Consider the following 20,888-nt stretch of genomic DNA (forward strand, 5'->3'; position numbering starts at 1 on the left):
CATGCATGCCTCCCAATTGCATTGCTTTGCATATGGGAGGGAGCTAGTGGGGTTGGCAGGAGAGATTTACACAAGTGGAAGCAGCATGTGCAGATGAGCGTAGAATTCCATAGGGCAATATATTGAAATCACTGGTTTTACCAAAGCTGACACTAGCTGACACCCTTAAAAATTCCAAATATTTAAACAACAATGCCAACCACTGAAAGTGGGAAGAGTATAGTATTATAGAAATTGAATTCTTCTTACCTCTGACTGACATTTTTCTTCAGGCTGGAAAAAAAGAATAAAATGTGCTTATATGAAAAACATATTGAAATAAAAAATAAAATGGGATTAATTTCATTTTTCAGCCTATTGACACTTATGTGGATATATCAACTTACTCAAATTCATCATTAAGTTTAATCTTTTATTTGGTCACGTGTTCTCTAGTTAGTCACATGTTTTTTAGTTGCTTAGTGCATTAAAGTGCAATCCTATTTATATCTATTCAGAAGCACTTCTTATTTAGTTCAGTAGGGCTTACAATAACATAAATGGCCATAGGATCACAGTCTAAGTCACACAATGATTCTTGTAATGCTCCATATTTAATACACACGCACAGTTTTTACAATTTGAAGAAAAGATAAAAAATACAAACACGTTGGCATGAATGAATACTAACAAAAATTTTTTTTATCTCTAGTCCATGAGATGAATGTGTGCAGCAGGCATAAGGAAAACACACCATACGGAAGCAGCATGAGGAAGGTTTCGGATACCTTGTCTTCATTGTTATAACTTGAACTCTGTGCTTCCTGTCCTACACAGTGAAGTATTCTTCTTGTTCATGTTATTATCTGTAGATCAGGCCTGCACAACGTATGGCTTACAGCCCACTGATCAAAATTGTTGGCTTACCAGATAACTGGTTACTGACTGCCTCAGTTTTTGTCATCCCAGATGAGTAGAAAAAACAGGGGGTTTATCAAGCTCCTAATGGGCTGTGTATGGCTTGGTGGGTCAGGAGTTGTGCAGACCTGCTACAACACTGTTGGTGAACTCCCAGCACACCTCTCTTAAAAAGTATTTTCTGTAAGCTAGACATATCCTGTTTTCCTTATGGAAAGCTTTATCTGAAAGCTTTATTATCCAAAACAAGTCAGAAAAAATAGAGAATTTTGTATGCTTAAGGGAGCAATCCAATGGTTCCTAGCAGGGCAGCCCAAGAGCCATATGATTTATCCCCTCAGGTGGAGAGGGGAGGCCACACCATAGCAGTGCTGCAAAGGTCACCACCCTTCCTCCTCTGTCATTGGTACTCTGAAGGCAGAGGGGGGGAAATATAGGTATTGCAGGAGCATGTCAAGGGTGGATCAGGGAAGACTTTGGATCAACTGGATCCAAAGGCCTCCTCTTACCCTCATACATCCCTGGAGCTGGGGGAGAAACATGCTAGCCCTGTGGCTGGCTTACTTCATTTCCCTCTTACTGGGATAAGGGGTGGGAAATAATAAAACAACAACAACAACAACAACAACAACATGCACACACACACACACAGAGACATAAGGCGGCCAAAAAGAAAGGAGTAAAAGGAAGGATGCCTACACACACACCTCTTCCCTGCTAGCATGAGCTTTGGATCTGGTAGTTTGTCTAACATGACTTCTCTCGCCTGTGACCCAGAAGATTTCTCTATCTGTCTCACAGAAATCATTGATACTTAAGGGCACAAAATACAGAAGGTCCTTAGATTTCAATGTGGTTTCAGTGGGCTTAACGTTTTCTGGATTTTGTCCAATTCTAAGAATTAAAATTGACATTTCTATTTTATGACACTCACCGTTGAATAAATTGACGATGTGCTCGAAACCAAAGAGAGAGAGGACCCATGTACTAAAGGAAACATAAAATAAACAAATTGCTCATCTGATTGCTTGTGTCTATAATATAATAACGACAGCAGATTATTCACTATGGATGCTTCTAGAGGGGGTTAACATTTCATCAGCAGCCTATTTTTAAAAAAAAATGCATCACCAGTCGTAAACATATTTACTCAAAACAAATCTTTGCAGAAGTATCAAGAAGTAAGCTGAAATAAATGGAAGCATTATACAGAACATACCCCCCAAATGGTCTCAAATAAAGCTTTTTTTAATTAAAAAAAATCATTATTTGGATGTAAACATTTGCCTGCTTATGTTTCAAACATTACAAAGTTATGAGAGTGCATGAAAAATGAAACAGAAGATGACGAGAAGCAGACAAAGTAAAGGTTAAACTGACCAGTCCAGTTTCACCATATGGTTGGCCTGAAGCATAAACAGCAAAAGGGAGTTAAAAGATTTCATAAATAAAGAAGACTAAATATTTTGGAGTGAATAATATAGGTAAAGATTCATTTAATTTTTAAGGACAGCAGTGTAAGAGAAAAAAACTTGGAATATATTCTGACAATTCCTCTTGAAAAGTACTATGGTTGTTTTTGTAAAATAAGAAATTTCAACTAGTTTAAAGTAAGTGTTTTACTTTAAAAATAACACTGTTTTAATACTAAGAATATGCAATAAAGTTGCAGTGTGCCAAATGCAGCCTGAAGTATGTGTATATCAGTGATTGAAAATGTATTTTCTTTTTTCCAGCAAAACTTAGTCTTTATATTTTACTGCTTAGAACATTTTAAAATCTACAGTTCTCAAGGAAGTAAGGGAAGTTGTCCTTAATGAGGCAATAACTCAAACTCCTTGCTTATTGGGCATTCTACCTCTTCCACCCCCACCCCACCCCCGGCCTTTGCAGTTAAATAGCCAAAAGGTGAAGGCTATGGCACAGATTTGCATGATCGCTACAAGTAGCTGCAGCAGCCATGAGTGCCATCCTGAAAATTCAAGCTGTGACTCTGATTTGTTGTGTTGAACCTCGTAGGGGTTAGTTTTGCGAGGGTTAAGCAACCCTCACATAACTCTAAAACAGGTCATGGGGTTTGTGAGGGTTGTTTAATCATCGCACAACCCATTCCCACTGGGTTCAGACCACACAACAAGCCACAGTTGTGTCTTGAATACCCAAAATGGCCTGCACCACAGCCCACTGTGGTTTAAATAGTCATGCGAACAGGACTCTTTTGCACACAGAGAGCAAGGTGTGCAAAGGTTCCCCCCACAGGTCTGCACCTTAACAGACTGCCATGCCACCTCTGGAAAGGCTCAAACAAACAAACCAATACCCAGCATTGTCAAAAACCATTTTCCTATAACTTCAGAGGAAGAAGAGATGGTTTAAAATGTAATTCTCTTCAGGAAAGGTCAGTAAAGATCATATACCTGTCTCCATTTTGCTTAGCAAGAACAGCTATTGTTTGAATTCAGTCCAAAAACTCTGTGGCGAGTACTACCTTAATTTTATGGAATGCTCTGCATTTCAATGAGCAACGTGCACATATTAACAGATCATCATATTAAAATTGTCCTGATGCTGACATTGAGAAAAAAAATGGATTTTATCCCTAACATCTAGGTGATACGGGGATAAATGCCACATGAATACCACCGACCTACACATTTCTAGCAATGTCTACCAAAAAAGGAACAATTTTTTCGGGGTGTGGCGTCATGTTGTTTGGGATGTTACCACCCCCTGTAAGGGGCAGTCAACGAACTGGAGTGGAAGCAGGGAAACTGAACATGCTTATATCCTTTACTAAATGTTACCAGAAGGACCGTAGCCATATTATTACTGTTACTGAGTCTACAATATGCTCACATTGGTATTAAATACCATGATCAATTTTTACATATATTTAGGGCACAATCCTATCCAAGTCCTACAACGGCTGCCTGGGGAATGCTGGGAATTGTAGGGCTTTTTTTCTGTGTAAACCTGCTTAGGTTTGTGCCTTTAAAATTGCTGTTTGTAAAAATTAGAGTATTTTTACAAGTGATGATAAATCAGCTTTTTAATGCCTCATGGGCATATTCATACACAAATGACAGAATGCACGTAGAAGGCAGGAAGAGAGAAAAAGCCAGTTGACTAGCCTAGTGATGGGGGTGGGGGGGTCAGTGGGGATTGCTTTTTCCCAGCTTCCTATCCTTCTCCTACTAAGCTTGCCCATGAGCCAGTGTGGTATAGTGGCTAAGGTGTTGGACTGGAAGTCGGGAGATCCGGGTTCTAATCCCCACTTGGTCATGGAAACCCACTGGGTGATTTTGGGCCAGTCACAGACTCTCAGCCCAACCTACCTCACAGAGTTGTTGTGAGGATAAAATAGAGAGGAGGACTATGTACGCCGCCTTGGGTTCCTTGGAGGAAAAAAGGCGGGATATAAATGTAATAATAATAATAATAACAACAACGGCCTTCTGCTCCTCAGCAAGTCCTGCAGTCTATTCTGGCATGTGTTTCTTTGAAATTTATTCTTGTAACATTTGAAATGCATTTGTATAAGGTATTTCCTACTAGTTTTAAAGTCACCTTTAAAGGAAAATAAATTCCATTCTATTGTTATAAACGCAAAGGAACAAAACGATCCTTTCTCAAGCAACATAATTTTATATTCATTAAATACCAAGAACATTTTGTAACCTCTTAGTAGGCCAAAGTGTTTATATGTCTGAAAAATCTGAATACCAATAGTGATGTTACTCTTGTTTCAAAAATGCATATGAAGTTACTCCACTTTGGGTCCAATTTTACTTTTGGAACAGAAAACGTATTTCATTCTATATGCCCTAAATTTTCCCCTTCTATTAAAGGCTGCCAAGGAGTTTTAAATGCTATCGGGAATGAAAGTAGAAACACAAATTCATTGCCACTTGGCATCACTGCTGCTTCCAAGGAAACCCCTCAAAAATCTGTATGCCATAACCTTTTCCAAATTAAATCACTATCCATAATCACAGACACCCACAATCTACATTCGACTGACAGTATGAGCATGAAGGCCAAAGTTTGGAAAGAAAAGATCTACATTGTTCAAGTTAGATAATAGCTAACTGGAGCTTCCTGAACCCAAAAAGGCAACAAAAGACAAGGAATTGTAGAAGCCCCAGAAGGGATTGAATGGGATCATTCATATTTAGGTAGAATCAAAGAAGGAAGCAGGAAACAATCGACTATGGGCTGCACATGATAAGATGCAAGGAAAGAGACTGAACAGGTCTTTGAGAAAGGGACATTGTGCTTTGCTGCAATGGGAAGCATTGGGGTTTTACAGAATATTTCGCATCATTTGACATCTGAAAAAAATGTAAACTGTTAATATTTTTAGTAGTCTAATGCTGATTTGCATCATATTTTGTCTCAAAGAAAATACTGGATCTCATCTCCCCACACCAATTACCCTTATTAGACATTTTCTTCAAGTTGAAGCCTATTGCATTAGCTAATCAGGTTTTGCATACTGCCTTTTCTATTTTTATTTCGTTTAACTTAATACAACTCCCCCACCCAATGTTAACTAACACGCCATATTGGTTAACAATTGAATAATTTTCATCATGTTGGTGTAGTTTCTTCCCTAGCTGATTTCAACTGGAAACTTGATCCAACCTTTGAAAAAAGATCTTCAGCTCACTTACCCTCTTCAAAGCCATCCCGGAATGACCCAGAACGGCTCATTGTCCTGCTCTTTTCATCCAGTGACATTGAGCTGTTCCGGAACCGGGAGTCACTGTAAGGATCATAAGGGCCATCCGCATTAGAAAGACTGTGCGTCCGTAGCATGGTTGGGTTTGACAAGCTCATCTGGGCTGCTGTGGTGGGGCTTGCTAGAAAGCAAGGCAGACACAGAAAATTCACAAATCTATGCACATGCAACTACAAAAATAAACACTATTGCTACCAAAAAAAAAAAAGTTTCAGTCCTTGCCTACATCTCTCTGCAAATGCTTTCCTATTAAGTACTGGATCAATCAAATAACTAAACAAATTAAACCAAAAAACTGCAACAATAGAAAACATTGAGCACTTGGGACAATCTCCTTGCATATTTTATGCAGGTTTGCACACTTCCTCCTCCCATTCCTGTCCTCATTTCCACAAATTCTCCTCTCTTTTTTTCATTTTGGAGTTCGTCATGGTTTAGCTTACATTTGTACCTGCACTTTCAGTAATGCTGGTTAGCTCCAGCCATTTTAGGGCCCTGGCTTTGAACAGTGACCAAGGCATAGATACAGAAGGGGATGGCAAGTGCAAGTCCCTAGGAATCCTGTGATCCAGTGGCATGGGCTATGGAGGAGCCAGGCACAGACCCTGTCACCACTCTAACTAGTCAATCAGAACTAGTCAATCAGAGTCAGCTGAGATGGATTGCCCTGAGCCAGAACCTACTGAGGCAACACCACTGGAATAGACACCCCACCTCCCACAAAGCCTCATTACTCTCGTTCTTAAGGTCCTCCTGATCTCCATCCCACCAAAGAAGACAGTGGCTCAGTTCAGACAACACGTTTCTCAACGGTGGTTTTAGAACTCCATGGTGGAGTTTTTACACCACTGTTGAGAAATGTGTGGTCTGGCAGGAAAACTCCACACAACAGTGGAGTTTTTTTCTGGAAAAACACTACATGCAGAATACTATATGCAGAATATAGTATTACATGCAAAATACTACATGCAGAATATCAACTCTATGCATAGGAGAAGTATTGGGAGGACCGGGGGAGGAGAGAGGGCGGAGGAACTGTCAATCAAAAGTCACGATGGGTTTTACTCAACTCCACGGTAGCCCACATCCACACAACAGTGGAGTTAGAACATGTCGTGTGGAGTGTACCCCCTAAAAATGCAACTACTGATTCGTAAGCCTTCATGCCCTTTTTATGCTCTGGTGACATTCAGGCTGGACTACAGTAACATGCTCTACATAGGGCTGCATTTAAAGATGGTTCAGAAACTTCCACTGATGCCGAATATGGTTGCGAGGATATTGATGGGGTTGGGTGGTTGGCTCATGTGGCACCAACACTGTGCCAGCTTCAGTGGATGCCGATGTGTTTCTGAGCCCAATTGTAAGTGCTGGTTTTAACCTTTAAAGCCTTAAATGGCTTGCACCCAAGTTACTTAAAGGGCCATCTTCTCCTGTACCAGCCTGCCCATACACTGAGGTCATCAGCAAAGGCCTTTCTCAACTGTTGGCTGCCAAGGGTGGCTGGGCTGTTGAGTACAAAGGACAAGACCTTTTCACTGGAGGCTCACACCTCTGGATAAAGTGTGTTTTTACTGAATTTGTATTGAATATGTTTTAATTGAATTTTTATTGTCTCTGTTTTGTATGGTTTTCATCTTGTATGCCACCATGAAAGGGTTCTACTCTTAAAGATGGCCTAAAAAGAATTTTAAATAAAAATAAATATCTCTAGCCATGTCAGATTGGGTGGAGCCTAGGTAAAGTGGAAAAGGGAGAATATAAGAGCTCGGTAAGCTTGTAGAACTTGTCAGAGTATAGGGTCAGCTTGGAACTGTCCAAGGTCCTCCTGCTCCAACCCAACTCTACTAGTACCAACTGATTTATAACTGCCATTCATGTGACTGACTAAAGCAGGGTCTGTGCCTTGCCCATCACCCAGAACTTCTTCTTGGACCAATAACTTCCACTCATGTTCAAGAAAAAAACAAACCACAACTTTTAATTCCTCTTTTAACTATGGTTGCAAACAGTAGTTTGGAGCTAACTCGGTTAATGAAAACACTGGTGCAGATGTAACCCTAATCATGATAGGCCTAAAAAATGTAAAGGAGACAAAAATTTGTAAGCCAGATAAGGGAAGAGAGGAGATTCCAAGCCCACAAGGCACTCTGAACTATGGTTAGAAGGTGGTGTAGTATGTTTACACTGGTCAAATACGTTTCAATTGGCAAGCCACGTCAAACATATCCAGCCTCACAAGCATCAATCACTAGCTGATTTGAAATTAACTTTCTATCAAACTGAATCTCTTTGCTGCACAGTAAGCCTAATGATCATTGCCACACAAAATAAGTATCATTTGTTATTAATTGAACTTTCAAAAATCAAAGCTCTACCTGTCACTGCAATATAGATTTAGCATTACCAACAAATCCAGTGGATTTCGTTTTCTAATATCGCTAGCAAATGTCCCCATCAAAGTTGATAGGTTGGAAGGAAAGATAAAGCAGCCTTTACTAAAGGCATGAATGCCAAATAGCTTGTGAGAAGGGTGGCCTGGCTTCTTTCTTCCGTCCTTTAAGAGAGCATGAATTCTAAACAAGGATGGAAGGACTGGGTAGAGGGTTGTCTCTCTTACATCATGGCTTCTGCCGGACCACATCAATGCATCTGCCCAATACAGTCTGTACTGACATGCAGTGACTTTCCAAAATACAGACTTTCTCAGTCTTGATACCTGAGGTTCTTTTAGCTAGAAATTCCAGGGATTGAATCTTGGACCTTCTGCATAGATTCTACCATGGACTAAGGGACCGTTGTTGTAGTTTACAGTACAAACGTTACTATCAATTTATGATAAACAAACATTGTCATCAAGCAGAATGGCAGTTTTTATTATTGCCTTAAATTTGGATGCCTCAGTGAAAAACTACTACATGCCATTCTGTTGCCTGTTATTCATTTCCTGCTGGGTTTCTTTTGTTTTGGTCTGGAAGGGAAATGAATTCAGCAACTGTTTCATTTTGTCACTTAAGATTCACCAGCTATTTGTCGCTTTTGATCTGCCATCCAGCTTTTCCTAGCTGAACAGCCTTATTTGATTCTTTTAAGAATTGTTATAATTACACAAATCTATGCTTTAATTTAAAGAATATTATTGTATTTCCCCAGTAACTCTTAAAAAGAATAAATAAGTACCAATTAAAGATGAGATGAACAATACCTCCCCTCAAATCCTCCTGTTCCTTTACAAAATGAGGACTGTTTTGTAAAGCACAAAACTATGCACATGACTAAATAGAACCCTCAACTATTAATATCAGTCTGTGGTCATGTTCAGAAGACACCTTAAACCATGGCTTTAACCATGATGGTTAAGCCAGAAAGCTGGGCTGTGTTCAGAAGACACCTTAAACCATGGCTTTAACCAGGGTGAAAAAGGCAAAAAGCCTTATTCTGGATTAACCACCATGGTTAAAGCCATGGTCTAAGGTGTCTTCTGAACGGGGCCACTGAACATCTCAAAGGTCTTAACAAAAATATGGTTATGCTGCTTTGAAATTGCCTTTTTTCTACTACAGTGTTTCTGATAAACATACCTATGAGTTATCACTGTGCAGGATAAACATGTAAGTAACAATTAAGTGATACAAAAAGTGCCTAGTACAGATAATTCTTTTTGTATTATCTATGCTTTAGAACATCTTCCATGTTGCAAATGTTACAAAGGATCTAGATATACTATGTACTTTGTATGAATAATTTATCTCCTTTGGAAACAGTCTGTATATCGATGCTTGCAAAGTAAACACCTAAACCACACTACACAATGGCCTGATTCAGACAACACGCTAAACCATGCTGCTTAACCACAAAATGGTTAAGGGAATGCATTAACCTTAACGCAATCCCTTAACCATTTTGTGGTTAAGCAGCATGGTTTAGCATGTTGTATGAACCAGGCCAATGTGTTCATCTAAACTTTGAGAGTAGTATCCAGTGATGGTGCATACTAGTGGTTATAACATTGAGCTAGTGTAAATCAAAGGGGAAAACCAGATCCACTTTTACCCTTTGACGCTAATGATGTTGTGCTAACCGGTTTATGTTATGCACTGTCCTTAGTGCTAGCGCTGCACAGCCATCCAAAACTGCTGTGAGTATTGTTTATTAATATTTCAGGCCATGGTAAAGATATAATATCATCAAGAACAAATCTTTATTTATGGACTGACACTTTACTGTCATAATTTCTTTAAATACACAAAATAAGCAGCTCTAGGAAATGACTGCATCTGCTCAGTAAATTTACACGGACGCAGCACATTTCTGCACATTACGGAGCATAACTATTATATGCAATGTTCATGGGCACATGTATAGCATTTTTATAGTAGTTCTTTATACTTCCTGCAAACCAATGATTAAAAACAAACAAACAAGAATAAAGTATATAAGGCATTGGTTTTAGGGAGATCCCAAATACTCAAAATGTGCGATGTTCCAAAGTTTGCATTTAAAAATTAAACATGTGTACGTGTTCTCATAATAAAGGAAGGAACTTTCGTTCAAGGAGTAAAGTATTTGCAAGACTGGATTCCAAGGATGCAGCCTGTATTAAGATAGCAGCTGCTGTGGTGTGGTTCAGTGAGACTTAAAAAGAATAGAAGTCAGGAAACCTTTAGTGTCCAAGAATCCAGAATGAGAATTAGTGAATAGCTAATGTCTTGTAAAAAATACCCAGATAACATTTTTGTACCGGAGATGTACAACCAGCTTAATAATATCTATTAGTAGTAGTAGCTATGATCAGGCAAGAAGAATAGAAAACATTGTCTATGGAACAGCGTTGTTCTTCTACCTATGATACAGCCTGCTCATTAATAAATCCACTTCATTTATCCGAAAGGCTTAATCAGCTGCTATACATTTCATTCTGTACAATGGACATATTATATATAAAGCATTACATTGACATGTAGGAATGAGTTTCAATACATTAAGAATGACTTTGAATAAATTTATTTTGGAAAATATTTCATTGAGTGTATCATCAGCAGGCAGTTGCGTGGGCAGAGATATCATAATATTTTCATTTGTGGTGAACAAATATATATATATATATATATATATATATATATATATATATCACAGTACTAACTATTACTTTTAAGGTAGGCATGCTAAGGCGTTCCCATCATGAAAAGCAAATAGTGCACTCACCAAGTTGGGAAAAATTAAATCTAGTCCCAGAAGGTGATGTGATGCTGGAACCAGAAGAAAATGGGGAATTGACAACTGTATCCTGAAGACCTCCTGCAGAGTGGGAACGCAGCCATTCTTTCGCTTCTTCTTGATTACGAAGTTGTGATGAAGGAGTATACCTACACAGACAAAACTCGCCTTAGCATTTGCTCAGGAAAACTTTGCTTGGCCAAAATCCAAAGGCATAAAAGGATAGCAAACCTGAAATAAATGTCCTGACTGCCAGAAGACACTTTTTAGTCTAGATTGTGCCAACAGAATGAAGTTAAATAAGTGAGGCTTAGAAGACATGATCTTATACACATGTATGAACTTCCTTAATTCTGAACACGGGGGATTAGATTTATACTTAGCAATAATTAGGGTAGATGCATTGAAATCAATGGGACTTAAGTTAGTCATGACTACTCATCTACTCTAAGAATTACTAAATCTGTATCCAACTATTTATTACAAGAAGAAATGCTCTCAATTTTACATGCAAGACAATGTTTTAATTTTAAAAATGTTGCTAGTTAAATTACTGTCTACTAACCTATGAAGTGCTACCTTAAAGCAATGATATTTGGTGTACTCTAATAAGACAAATGTCAAATTTGCTGCTGGTAGGGTAACTCTCAGGGATTATTGGAAACAGGTCATACTGAAGTAAAATGTTATTTATTTAAGTCTATGTAAGAGGGAATATAGTGAACTTTCAGATAGCTAGAGATTTGTAAACCACCCAGAGAGCTTCAGCCATGGGGTGGTATAGAAATGTAAATAATACTAATACTAATAGAGTTACATCTGCCTTGTAAAGAGTTACTCACATATGTGAGTATGTAGGTATGAATTGCCTCAGAGCAACTAGGCAGGGAAGTTTGGGCTGGCTTTTTTCCCCCTTTCAGGAAAATTTGTGGGCAGACTCATTAATAAAAGAAGGCCAATGAGCCAGTTCACATAACATGACAGCCCATTGTGGGTTGATGCGTGCAGTACACGCCAGCCTCCGTTATGAATATGCAAACAGTAGATTAGGCAAGGGTTGTTTAGCCCTCAAGGTTTGACACAACACAACAACCGCCAGTTGTGGATTGTATATTCATAACGGCAACCAGCATGCACCACAGCTCCTTAAGGGTAAATTGACCCATGATGGGCTGTTGCGTCGTGCGACCAAGTCACTGTGATTCAGAGGTTAAATGGAGTAATTCCCCATTTAACTGCGAAGCTCATTGAAGGCCAGCTTACCTCACAGGGCAACATGGGCTGGGGCAGGGAGAGAAACAAGCACATACAACATTGTGAGCAACTTGCAAGGACTGTGGGATTTAAATATAATAAATCAATAATAAAATGGTTGAGGTCTAGTGATATTTGCAAGGCTGAGATAAATTGTATTTGAAAAAAACTAAAGCAGAAAATATAGGAAATGTATTTTTTTAAAGGTAAATTCTCTCTCTCTCTCTTTTAAGAAGAAAACCATTTATCTATGCACCCACGGATTTTGTGCATTTATGGTTATGGATCACAGTGATGATGATGATCACTTGCTGATTTTTTAGGTGACGTTCTAGATGAATCGAAGATGCAAAAGAAGGTTCAACACCACTTTCTTCCTAGCTTGAATTCGGAGTCTTAGTTTCTGATGTAAAAGATAAAAGTTATTCATGTGTATAGATCATTGAGGGGGTTGGAGCCATAAACAGGCATACAAATCTTAGCACAATATGCAACAGAACAAATTGCAAATACCTAACTCTTTGATATTCAAATGTTTCAAGCTTAAACAATGGCATTCATTATTAGCTGGAGACATTTCACAAACACAGAAAACAATTCAGATCAAACCAACTAACAGAGCACCCAACCCCCCTTCCCAGTTTTACAAAATGCTTTTAGCACCCAGCTCAGTGAAAACAATAAAAGCTGCTGAAGAGAACAACATGTTTATAGCACAGAATAAATTGCAGCTATAATTTAAAGCCATCCATTTGGTTATCGTAAAAAGCACCACAATCCAGCCTGAAGTTGAACTTTTTTTAGACGTTAGCCTGAGTTTTCCAGGGAATTAGTGTTGTATTTTCAATTTGTAGCACTCAAATTAATAAATCTAGAGAAGTTGTCGGTCTTTATCAAAAGAAGGAAACGTACTCTTCTCAGTGTAATTTCTCTTTATGTCAAATCACCTACAATACAGGTTTATGTTTTAGAAGTAAACATTTATGGAGCTCATGATTGGTTTAACTCTAGTTTGTTTGTTTTAAACCACAATTACAGCTCCAACTACTGTATAGCAAATCCAGCACTTTTAACGACCTCCAAATTCCTCTTGATCCTCATTTCAGAAGTTACACTGTGAAAATACCATCACCCTGTTACTACTTCAGTCATAAAAGCTGCAAATTATTACTTGCAAATCAAGCCCAGTGATGGTTTGAGAGATGTTTTTCAAAGAGCCAGCCAGAAACAGTTGCATTCCCTAGTCAAGATGAGAAGCTATCAGATGGAAAGAAGCATGTGGGGTGGGGAAAGGGGGGTAATGGCCTGCTTCAAAGAGGCTGGGAGAGGGAAGACAGGGAGGAAGAGACTGCAGCCACTCAACTGCAAAAGCGGAGACCACCACCATCACCAGCAGCACTACTGACGGCCACAAAAGACACACAAAGCCAAGCTCCAAAAACCACATGGAAAACTGCTTATGCTATGTGGAAACACCAATACCTGAGTCCTTTCTTAGGCAAAGTGTTCCTATCAAGATGTGGGTCACTGTAGAAAAGTTAAAAGAAAAGAACTTCAGAGAAGAACAAAAGGGGAAGATTAAAGATCAGCTTGAAAGAGAGAAGAATGTACCATTAAGCAGCTGCATCATGGTGCTGGAAGGAACAGCGAAAGCCCCTGCCAAGGCAACATGCAAAAACCATCTAACCACGTGTGGACTGTGTTATACAGAACATGCACAAGGGACCATGCTAAATGAAGTCAACTCTGAGGCTTTTGACCCTTAAAGCAGTTAACTAGTTGCAAGCACCTCTCTTTTATGACTGTCACAGTCATTTGAGGAGTAGGATTCCAGTGCTCTGACCATTTCACTTCCATAAAAGCGACTGGGACAGCTCTTTCTTAAAATGAAGTGTGGACACTTTCAGAACATAAGCAGCATTAAAATAGGAGTGTAGTAGCCATGTCCAATGATAATGCTGAAAAGATGTCTTAAAAATAACTAATTCAGTACAGCCATTCTCCTTCAATTCCAGCATGAAACACTTTCTCTTTTCAAATCGGACTAATTTGTAAAATCTATCAACAAACATTTTGAAAGAAAAAAAGTTGTGTTACATGCCCAACCAACAGACACTTGGACTTCTATTTATGAGGACTTGCTCATTTTCAGGGAGGTATAGATGTCATTTAGGCAGTCTGTGGTTTAGATCACATGCAATTATATTTTCAAAAGAACCTATTCTACACACAGAAATTAATAAATTATCAAATTCAACTGATAATTATAAATGATCAAAAGGGCCTATGCGTGTACTCGGTATTCCTGCCAAAGACACACATACTTTGCTTTTATACGAGTGTGACTGATGTGTGTTCATAACACTGCCATATATTATGAATCATTAAAAAGTAGTTGCAACAAATGCTCTTAAAATATACTGCTTTTTTGAAAAATAAATAAATAGGGCAGTATCCAATTTGGAATTGAGCGTTAATGTATTGTACGAGAGGTTGCTATGGTAGCCACTAGTGCAAAGTAATTTACATTAGCCTTAGTGCTAAGTTGGATACTGCCCTTTATCTCAATAATAAGCCTTGAAACCTATCTGAAAAGGTTTCCTCCCAATGAAAACTGAAATGTGCCAGTGCAGGAGACATTGAGAAAAGTCTAACATTACTATCACTTACTAGGTGTTAGATGAACGTAACACAGATGAGACCAACAGCACTTCTGATGCATTTGAATACATCATTTTGCATTCATTTTTTACAATAAGTGACACACACACACACACACTACATAAAGCCTTCAAGACTCCCTTGAGCCAAACTGACAGGAAATATATTTCAGACACGCTAGGAGAGATGGGAGAGGGGAATGAAAACAAAAGGTGGTACAGCCTGCAACGTGGGGAGAAAGCAGCATGCCACCAGAATGCTGAAATGCTAGTGAGAGTTTAAACTGATAGATAAGAGATGTAGAACTGTAAGATCATCATTGTGTTTTTTTTAAAGTGCTGTTCTTGGAAAAACACTACATTTCTCAGCAATCCCACAAGTCACTCCCCAAAGTAAATGGGAATAAAGCGCCGTTCAATGGACTCTCACTGGCATGTCTTTGAGTGACAGTTTGCACATCCCAGTGAAACACACACACACTCTTCACTGAGCACAGCCTTGCACAATACATTTTGGGTTCTTAAAGGTCACAATGAACCCTCCTGGGCCTTGTGCAGTCTACTGCCCTGAGACAGCATTACCTGTCCTGTCTCCTGGGTAAAGTATTTCTGCAGAATTTGGGACTAGCAGCAGGGGAAGAGAGAGGGCTAGAAGAATAAAGTCCAACAAGACAGAAAAACAAAACAACAACAAAAACAGAGAGGAATATTAGCACAAAAGGAAGAAAGGGAAAGAGCTGTTAAAAAAACTATCAAGAACTTTCAACAGCTGTTTTATGTTACAAAGCCATAGAAAACTAAAAGGTTCTAAGAGTGCAGTGAGTTATACAGCAGGGTCAGAAGACAAGCTCCAAATTGTTTCAGAATGGTTACACGCTTGTAGATTTTCTGAAGTAGCATTTAAGACCAGTATCAAAATCTTCATTTTGCAGTTTCATATCTACATGGAAAGTGGATGCATGAGCTGAACAGGGTGCCACCACTTTCCACAGGAAGATACACTCTGACAGGGATCGTGAAGAAACTTACAGGTTGTCATTCCATAGCAGATACATGACCACAAAACCAGGTCAGCAGATCTGGAGTTCACAGGCATCTCTATCAACCTGCATGACTCACATCACGTTGGTGCCATTGCAATAGCAAATCAGTCAGATGAAGTGCAGATATGAGGACCTGTGTTGTGATTTATTCGGTGAAGCAGTAATTGGAATAGGTCTAGGAAAGATCTGAATGCTGGATTGAATTATTTCTGGGGTGGATATGGAAGGCAGAGAGCCACTGAGAGCATTGTGGTGTAAATGTTTTTAGGTTGGTCAACAAACCACCCAGTTGCTACAGATCCAGCATGGGCAGACATTATATCATTCCTATGTTCTGTAGAAGGCTAAGTACACTGCTAGTGTTAAATATATAGATTGCTAAACAAATAAATAAATAGTAGTACAGCAGGCCATAGCTGCAGCAGCGTGAAGCAAAATATTCATATTATAATCCGCAATGTTTTGCTTATAAGGGAAAGGTTGAATCGAAGAGCAAATGTGTTAGCACTTCCTAAACATGTTGTCCATTTTCAGCACCTGGTGCCTACCTTCTAACTTGCTCCACTGATCAACTCAAAAATGTGGTAGTAAGCAATAACAATTAATATAGTTCACTTTTGCCATAAAAACAAGTATAAATCAAGAATGACAAAATTACCACAATGGTAGGTAACAATACTTAAGAGTACTTAGGTGGTGGAAGTACAACTTTGCATCTAATCTTACATCAGCTGGGAGGCTGATAATTCATGGGGTTAGAGCAGGTTTGGATGGGAAATTTAATCCTTTCCTCCTCTTTGTGGGGGTTTCTGATGGAACTCCTCCTTCTGAAGCACCAATTGGGTTTTCCACCGTAAGCAAATGCTAGCTTCAGTGGAGGAATAATTATCAGCCCTCTAACTGAAGCAATTTACATTTTTAAAAACCTGCACATTAGATGCACAAATGCATTTAACATTATGTTTAGTTTGGTTCCTAGTATACTTCACATATATTATCTCAGTAATCTTTATACCAATATGCCAATATCACTATCCTCATGTGAAAAGTGTAAGGCTGAGGCTGATATATAATGGCTTTGTGACTGAGGTCAGATTTGGACCACAGGCTGACAGCTCACTTCATTAGCAATTACGCTTTGCCAATCCTTATGGATTGACCACTACCCTGGGTCTTTCATTTGCTCAGCATTGATAACTTATTGTGTGCTGATGTGATCCTGGCTATCTAGGAGCAGAAGATTAAAAAATAAACCCAAGTGATGGACATAACAGGGCAAGTTGCAGTCTTCAAATTTGATTCAACAGGAAATAAAGCGTATTTTTCATCCTTCCCACATCATGTCAACATGCATGAATTGCAACAGTTCTTACTAATAGGAACTAATAGTTATAAAGTATTTGGGCTTGACTCAGCTGTTCCCATTTGTGGTTGTTCTTCATCTTCTGCAAATCTAGAGGAATATTCAGAATTTATGTCTAATTTTATAAGTTGTGGGAAAGGAGATATATTAGAATTTTTTCACCACAGATGTTTGGAAGCCCTCAGTTAACTGAACATTTCTAACAAGACAGTAGGTTTAATGATGGTGGCTCTCCATTTGACTCCCTAGATCAGGTGTCTGGAATCTCAGGCATGGGGCCAAATGAGACCCTCCCGAGGTCCCAATCTGACCCTCCAAGGTTTTTCAGATGGACAAAGAACCTTTCCTTGGCTCCACAACCTATTCCCCAACCGTCAGGCGTTTCCCCAGCTTTCGTACAGTTTTCCCCTCATTCTAAAAGGCTGAAACATCTGTCCTAAAACTTAGTTACCAGCAGAAAGAATGTTATGCTAAAATATACTGCTATTTTTTAAAATTTAGGTCCTGCTGCTTTTGACTTCACACTTGCTCAGCTCTGGAATCCTCCCCCCCACCCCGAAAGTTTCTCCACAATAGAATTTGGGCCACAGGTTGAAAGACGTTCTGTACCCTTGTCCAAGGTCAATGCATGTTTACACGAAAATAAAAAAACACCTCCCCCACTAATCCTCATTTACCTCCAAACAGGAACCTCAGTCTGAATGCTATACAATCAGACTTATTCCCAAGTAAACATGTTGAGAACAAGCTATTGCATACAAAAAGCACATAACAATACCCAGGGTATATAAATACATAAACATGACAAATGACTTCTGAATTTTTTCCTCACCTTTCTGACAATGTTGTCTTAACACTGTTGGTTCTAACAAAAGGAGTCAATGAGTCTTCTTTAGAAGCAGCAATCAAGCCACTGGAAGAGTTGTGGCTCAGCCCGCCTCCACTGCTGAGAGAAATATCAATGGATTCGCAACTGGTGTGCAGGCTGCTGACAGACTGGTATCCAATCCCATCCTTGCTAACAGCAGAACTACTGCTGGGGTTAGTACCCCAGGTTAAGCTGTTGGAAGGAGCCGAATGAGCAGAACTAGGACTAGATGCTAACGGAGACTGATTCATGTCTGCATTTTTACTATAAAGAGGACTGCTACCACCACTACTCAGTATGCCACTGCCAGAAGGAGAATCCAGGTTTCCCTGTTGGTTCATGGTTGCATGTGGGTTAGAGATGACCACTGAATTTTTCATGCTTTCTGCTGTTGTGATGGGAGCTTGTTTACTGGGCTTTCCACCAAAAAGTCTGAGAGGGGAAAAACAGAAAAGAAAAGGAAGTCAGGGAACACACTGAAAATGTCAAAACCAGATGTAGTATGACATTTAAGAGAGTATTGTGTTATGACCCCAGTTGCAAATACACATTCCCCCAATATAATCTGCATTCAACCACTGGAAAACTGGTGTCAGTGCATCAGTAAGTGAGGCACAATGTGCTGATTTGGACTTGAATGAAGTTTGATGGTTCTCCAATTTTCTGTTTCCTCAGTCTTAATTTTTACTGAAAGTAGGAGCAATCAAAAGCTGCTCCAGGATTTCACCCCCACAACCCACCTCACCTCACCCTTTTTTATTTTGCCATGATGCAAATATATAACTATTCACATCTGACCAGCATATATTTTCTTTAATATAGATAGGAAAGCATTATTTTTCATCATGCTTCATTGTGAACCACTTTGAGAATACTATATATGGAAAATCAGGGTTGAAATATAGTGATTGATAAGATTTTTCAGGACGAGTGAACTTCCTCCCACATTTGTGTTGGGTATATGAACACTGGGCAGCATGTACACCTATAGAATATATGTAGTCTTGCCTAGGACTAGAAGAATGCCCAGTCCTTTTCCTCATTCAGACAACACGACAGTCAATGGTGACATAATAATCAACTCAACAGTTGTTTTTCTAGGGGTTATTCTACACACAACATGATAATAACGAACTGTGGTGTGGATTAGGATCAGTGTTGAGTTTACTATAGACTCACTCATCCCATGCCCTCTCAGTTGTTCCACTAGTATCCCATCAGCCATTGCTGCCGAAAGTCTATCCTGCTAGCTGGACTAGAACGGCAGCCACGGCTTTGACTGCTCTTGCCTTATGACTCTGTGGCTGATGAAATAACCAATGGTGGTTGAGGAAATAACCAACAGTGCCCCCCCCCACAACATGATAACCAATGGTAGTTCACAGAGCCAACTCTGCACAGCATTGGTTATTTGCGTTGGTTATTTCAGCCAAATAACCAATTATTGGTTAAAAAACTCTCTCCACACAACACAATAACACATGGTGGGTTAAATAACCAACAGATGACTGTTTAAACCACAATGGGTTATTGTGTTCTCTGAACCCAGCCAACGTTTCAGCAATTACAATAGGCAGGAGAGAAAAAATATTATCATATGGCTCCCACACAGCCCCCACTACAAAAGTAAAATGAAAACTTATTTTTCCCTAGAGGAGATCTAGAATGATGGTGTAAATATGGCTGCAGCTTTTTCTGGTGACAGCCTTTCCAAGAAAGGATTTAATTTTATATCCCAGCTTTTAAAACTCCAATGAAAGCATTGACCAAACAAAGGAGGTGCACATACCTGCGCAAAGTGGGGGAGGCCACATCTGGGTACTTGACGCCTTGCTGGTGAGTATTCTGGGATGCATTAGAAGCTGCTTGAGATGCTGGGTTCATTTTAACAGAATTACAAGAGACCACACTTTCATTGTCTGATGAGATCCCTTTCTCTTTATCTGTCTGGTTGACTAAGCCTGGCAGAGAGCTTCCAAGGGCAACTTTAGTTGGCTCTCTCATTTTAGGAACAGGCAGGCCTGCTGACTTGCTGCTTATGTTGGAGTCTATGCTGCTTGTGCTAGATCTATTCCCAGCTCCACTTCTGCTGCTGGATTTGCTGGGCCTTGGTAAACTCCGGTACTGAAGATTGGTTCGGGTGCTAATGGCTAAGTAACCATCGTCCTGATTCTGCGAGCCATCAACACTAGTCTTCCGACCAGTGGATCTACCCATGAGTCCTGATGACTTGGGGATTTTGCCCAGAGTAGCAGATCTACTTGTAATAGTTGCCCCACTAGCTGTTATCATGGTCATGCCTATAGCAGTCCCACTCTGTTTTTTAAATCCAAACGTATTTGTATTGGCCGCAGGTGTTCTAGAATTATTTGCAGAAGGTTTTTTCGATTCATCACCACTGCTACGTCCAGCATCTGATGGGGAACGTTTAATGTGTCCAGATTTAGGAGAAATTCGACCCTTTTCCGATACCTTGGCATCGTCAGTTTTCCCTGGAAAAACAAAGAACGAGTTCTAATATTGCGTAGCATCAAATATATACATATAGTGCAAAGAAGCCAGAAAAAGCTTAAACACACAAGCTACAAGAGTGTACAGAAGCACTTTGATCTTTCTTAATTAATTCCAAATGAGAATAGTATACATTGGAATGCCAGGAAAACATATCTGATGTGTTTAATCTGAAACTTGAACAGGTGGACAGATTGATATAAACCATTTTACTTTTGTAGGCCAAAACATCTGTAGAGTTACATATTCCTGGTATGAACCAAATAAGGAATAGAGGAGATCTTCCAGGGGCTTTTTAATTAATAATATGGATAAGCCAAAAGGAGACAGTCTT

The 20,888-nt window shown here is 39.4% G+C and overlaps 1 protein-coding gene across 2 annotated transcripts in view; it reads right to left on the reverse strand.

The window, feature by feature from the left end:
- The window catches only part of NAV2 (neuron navigator 2), a 323,173-nt gene that overhangs the window by 37,624 nt on the left and 264,661 nt on the right, over positions 1–20,888 (reverse strand). For both annotated transcript variants that reach the window (XM_063117361.1, XM_063117362.1), the window contains 8 exons: positions 19,833–20,535; positions 18,008–18,475; positions 15,352–15,417; positions 13,592–13,636; positions 10,844–11,004; positions 5,571–5,759; positions 1,832–1,884; positions 250–273 (listed from right to left, as the gene is read on the reverse strand). In XM_063117361.1, the coding sequence (XP_062973431.1) occupies positions 250–273; positions 1,832–1,884; positions 5,571–5,759; positions 10,844–11,004; positions 13,592–13,636; positions 15,352–15,417; positions 18,008–18,475; positions 19,833–20,535 (1,709 nt within the window). The remainder of the gene's footprint in view (positions 1–249; positions 274–1,831; positions 1,885–5,570; positions 5,760–10,843; positions 11,005–13,591; positions 13,637–15,351; positions 15,418–18,007; positions 18,476–19,832; positions 20,536–20,888) is intronic.

Source organism: Elgaria multicarinata, chromosome 2 (assembly GCF_023053635.1).
Source record: "Elgaria multicarinata webbii isolate HBS135686 ecotype San Diego chromosome 2, rElgMul1.1.pri, whole genome shotgun sequence".
NCBI classification, from domain to species: Eukaryota; Metazoa; Chordata; class Lepidosauria; order Squamata; family Anguidae; genus Elgaria; species Elgaria multicarinata.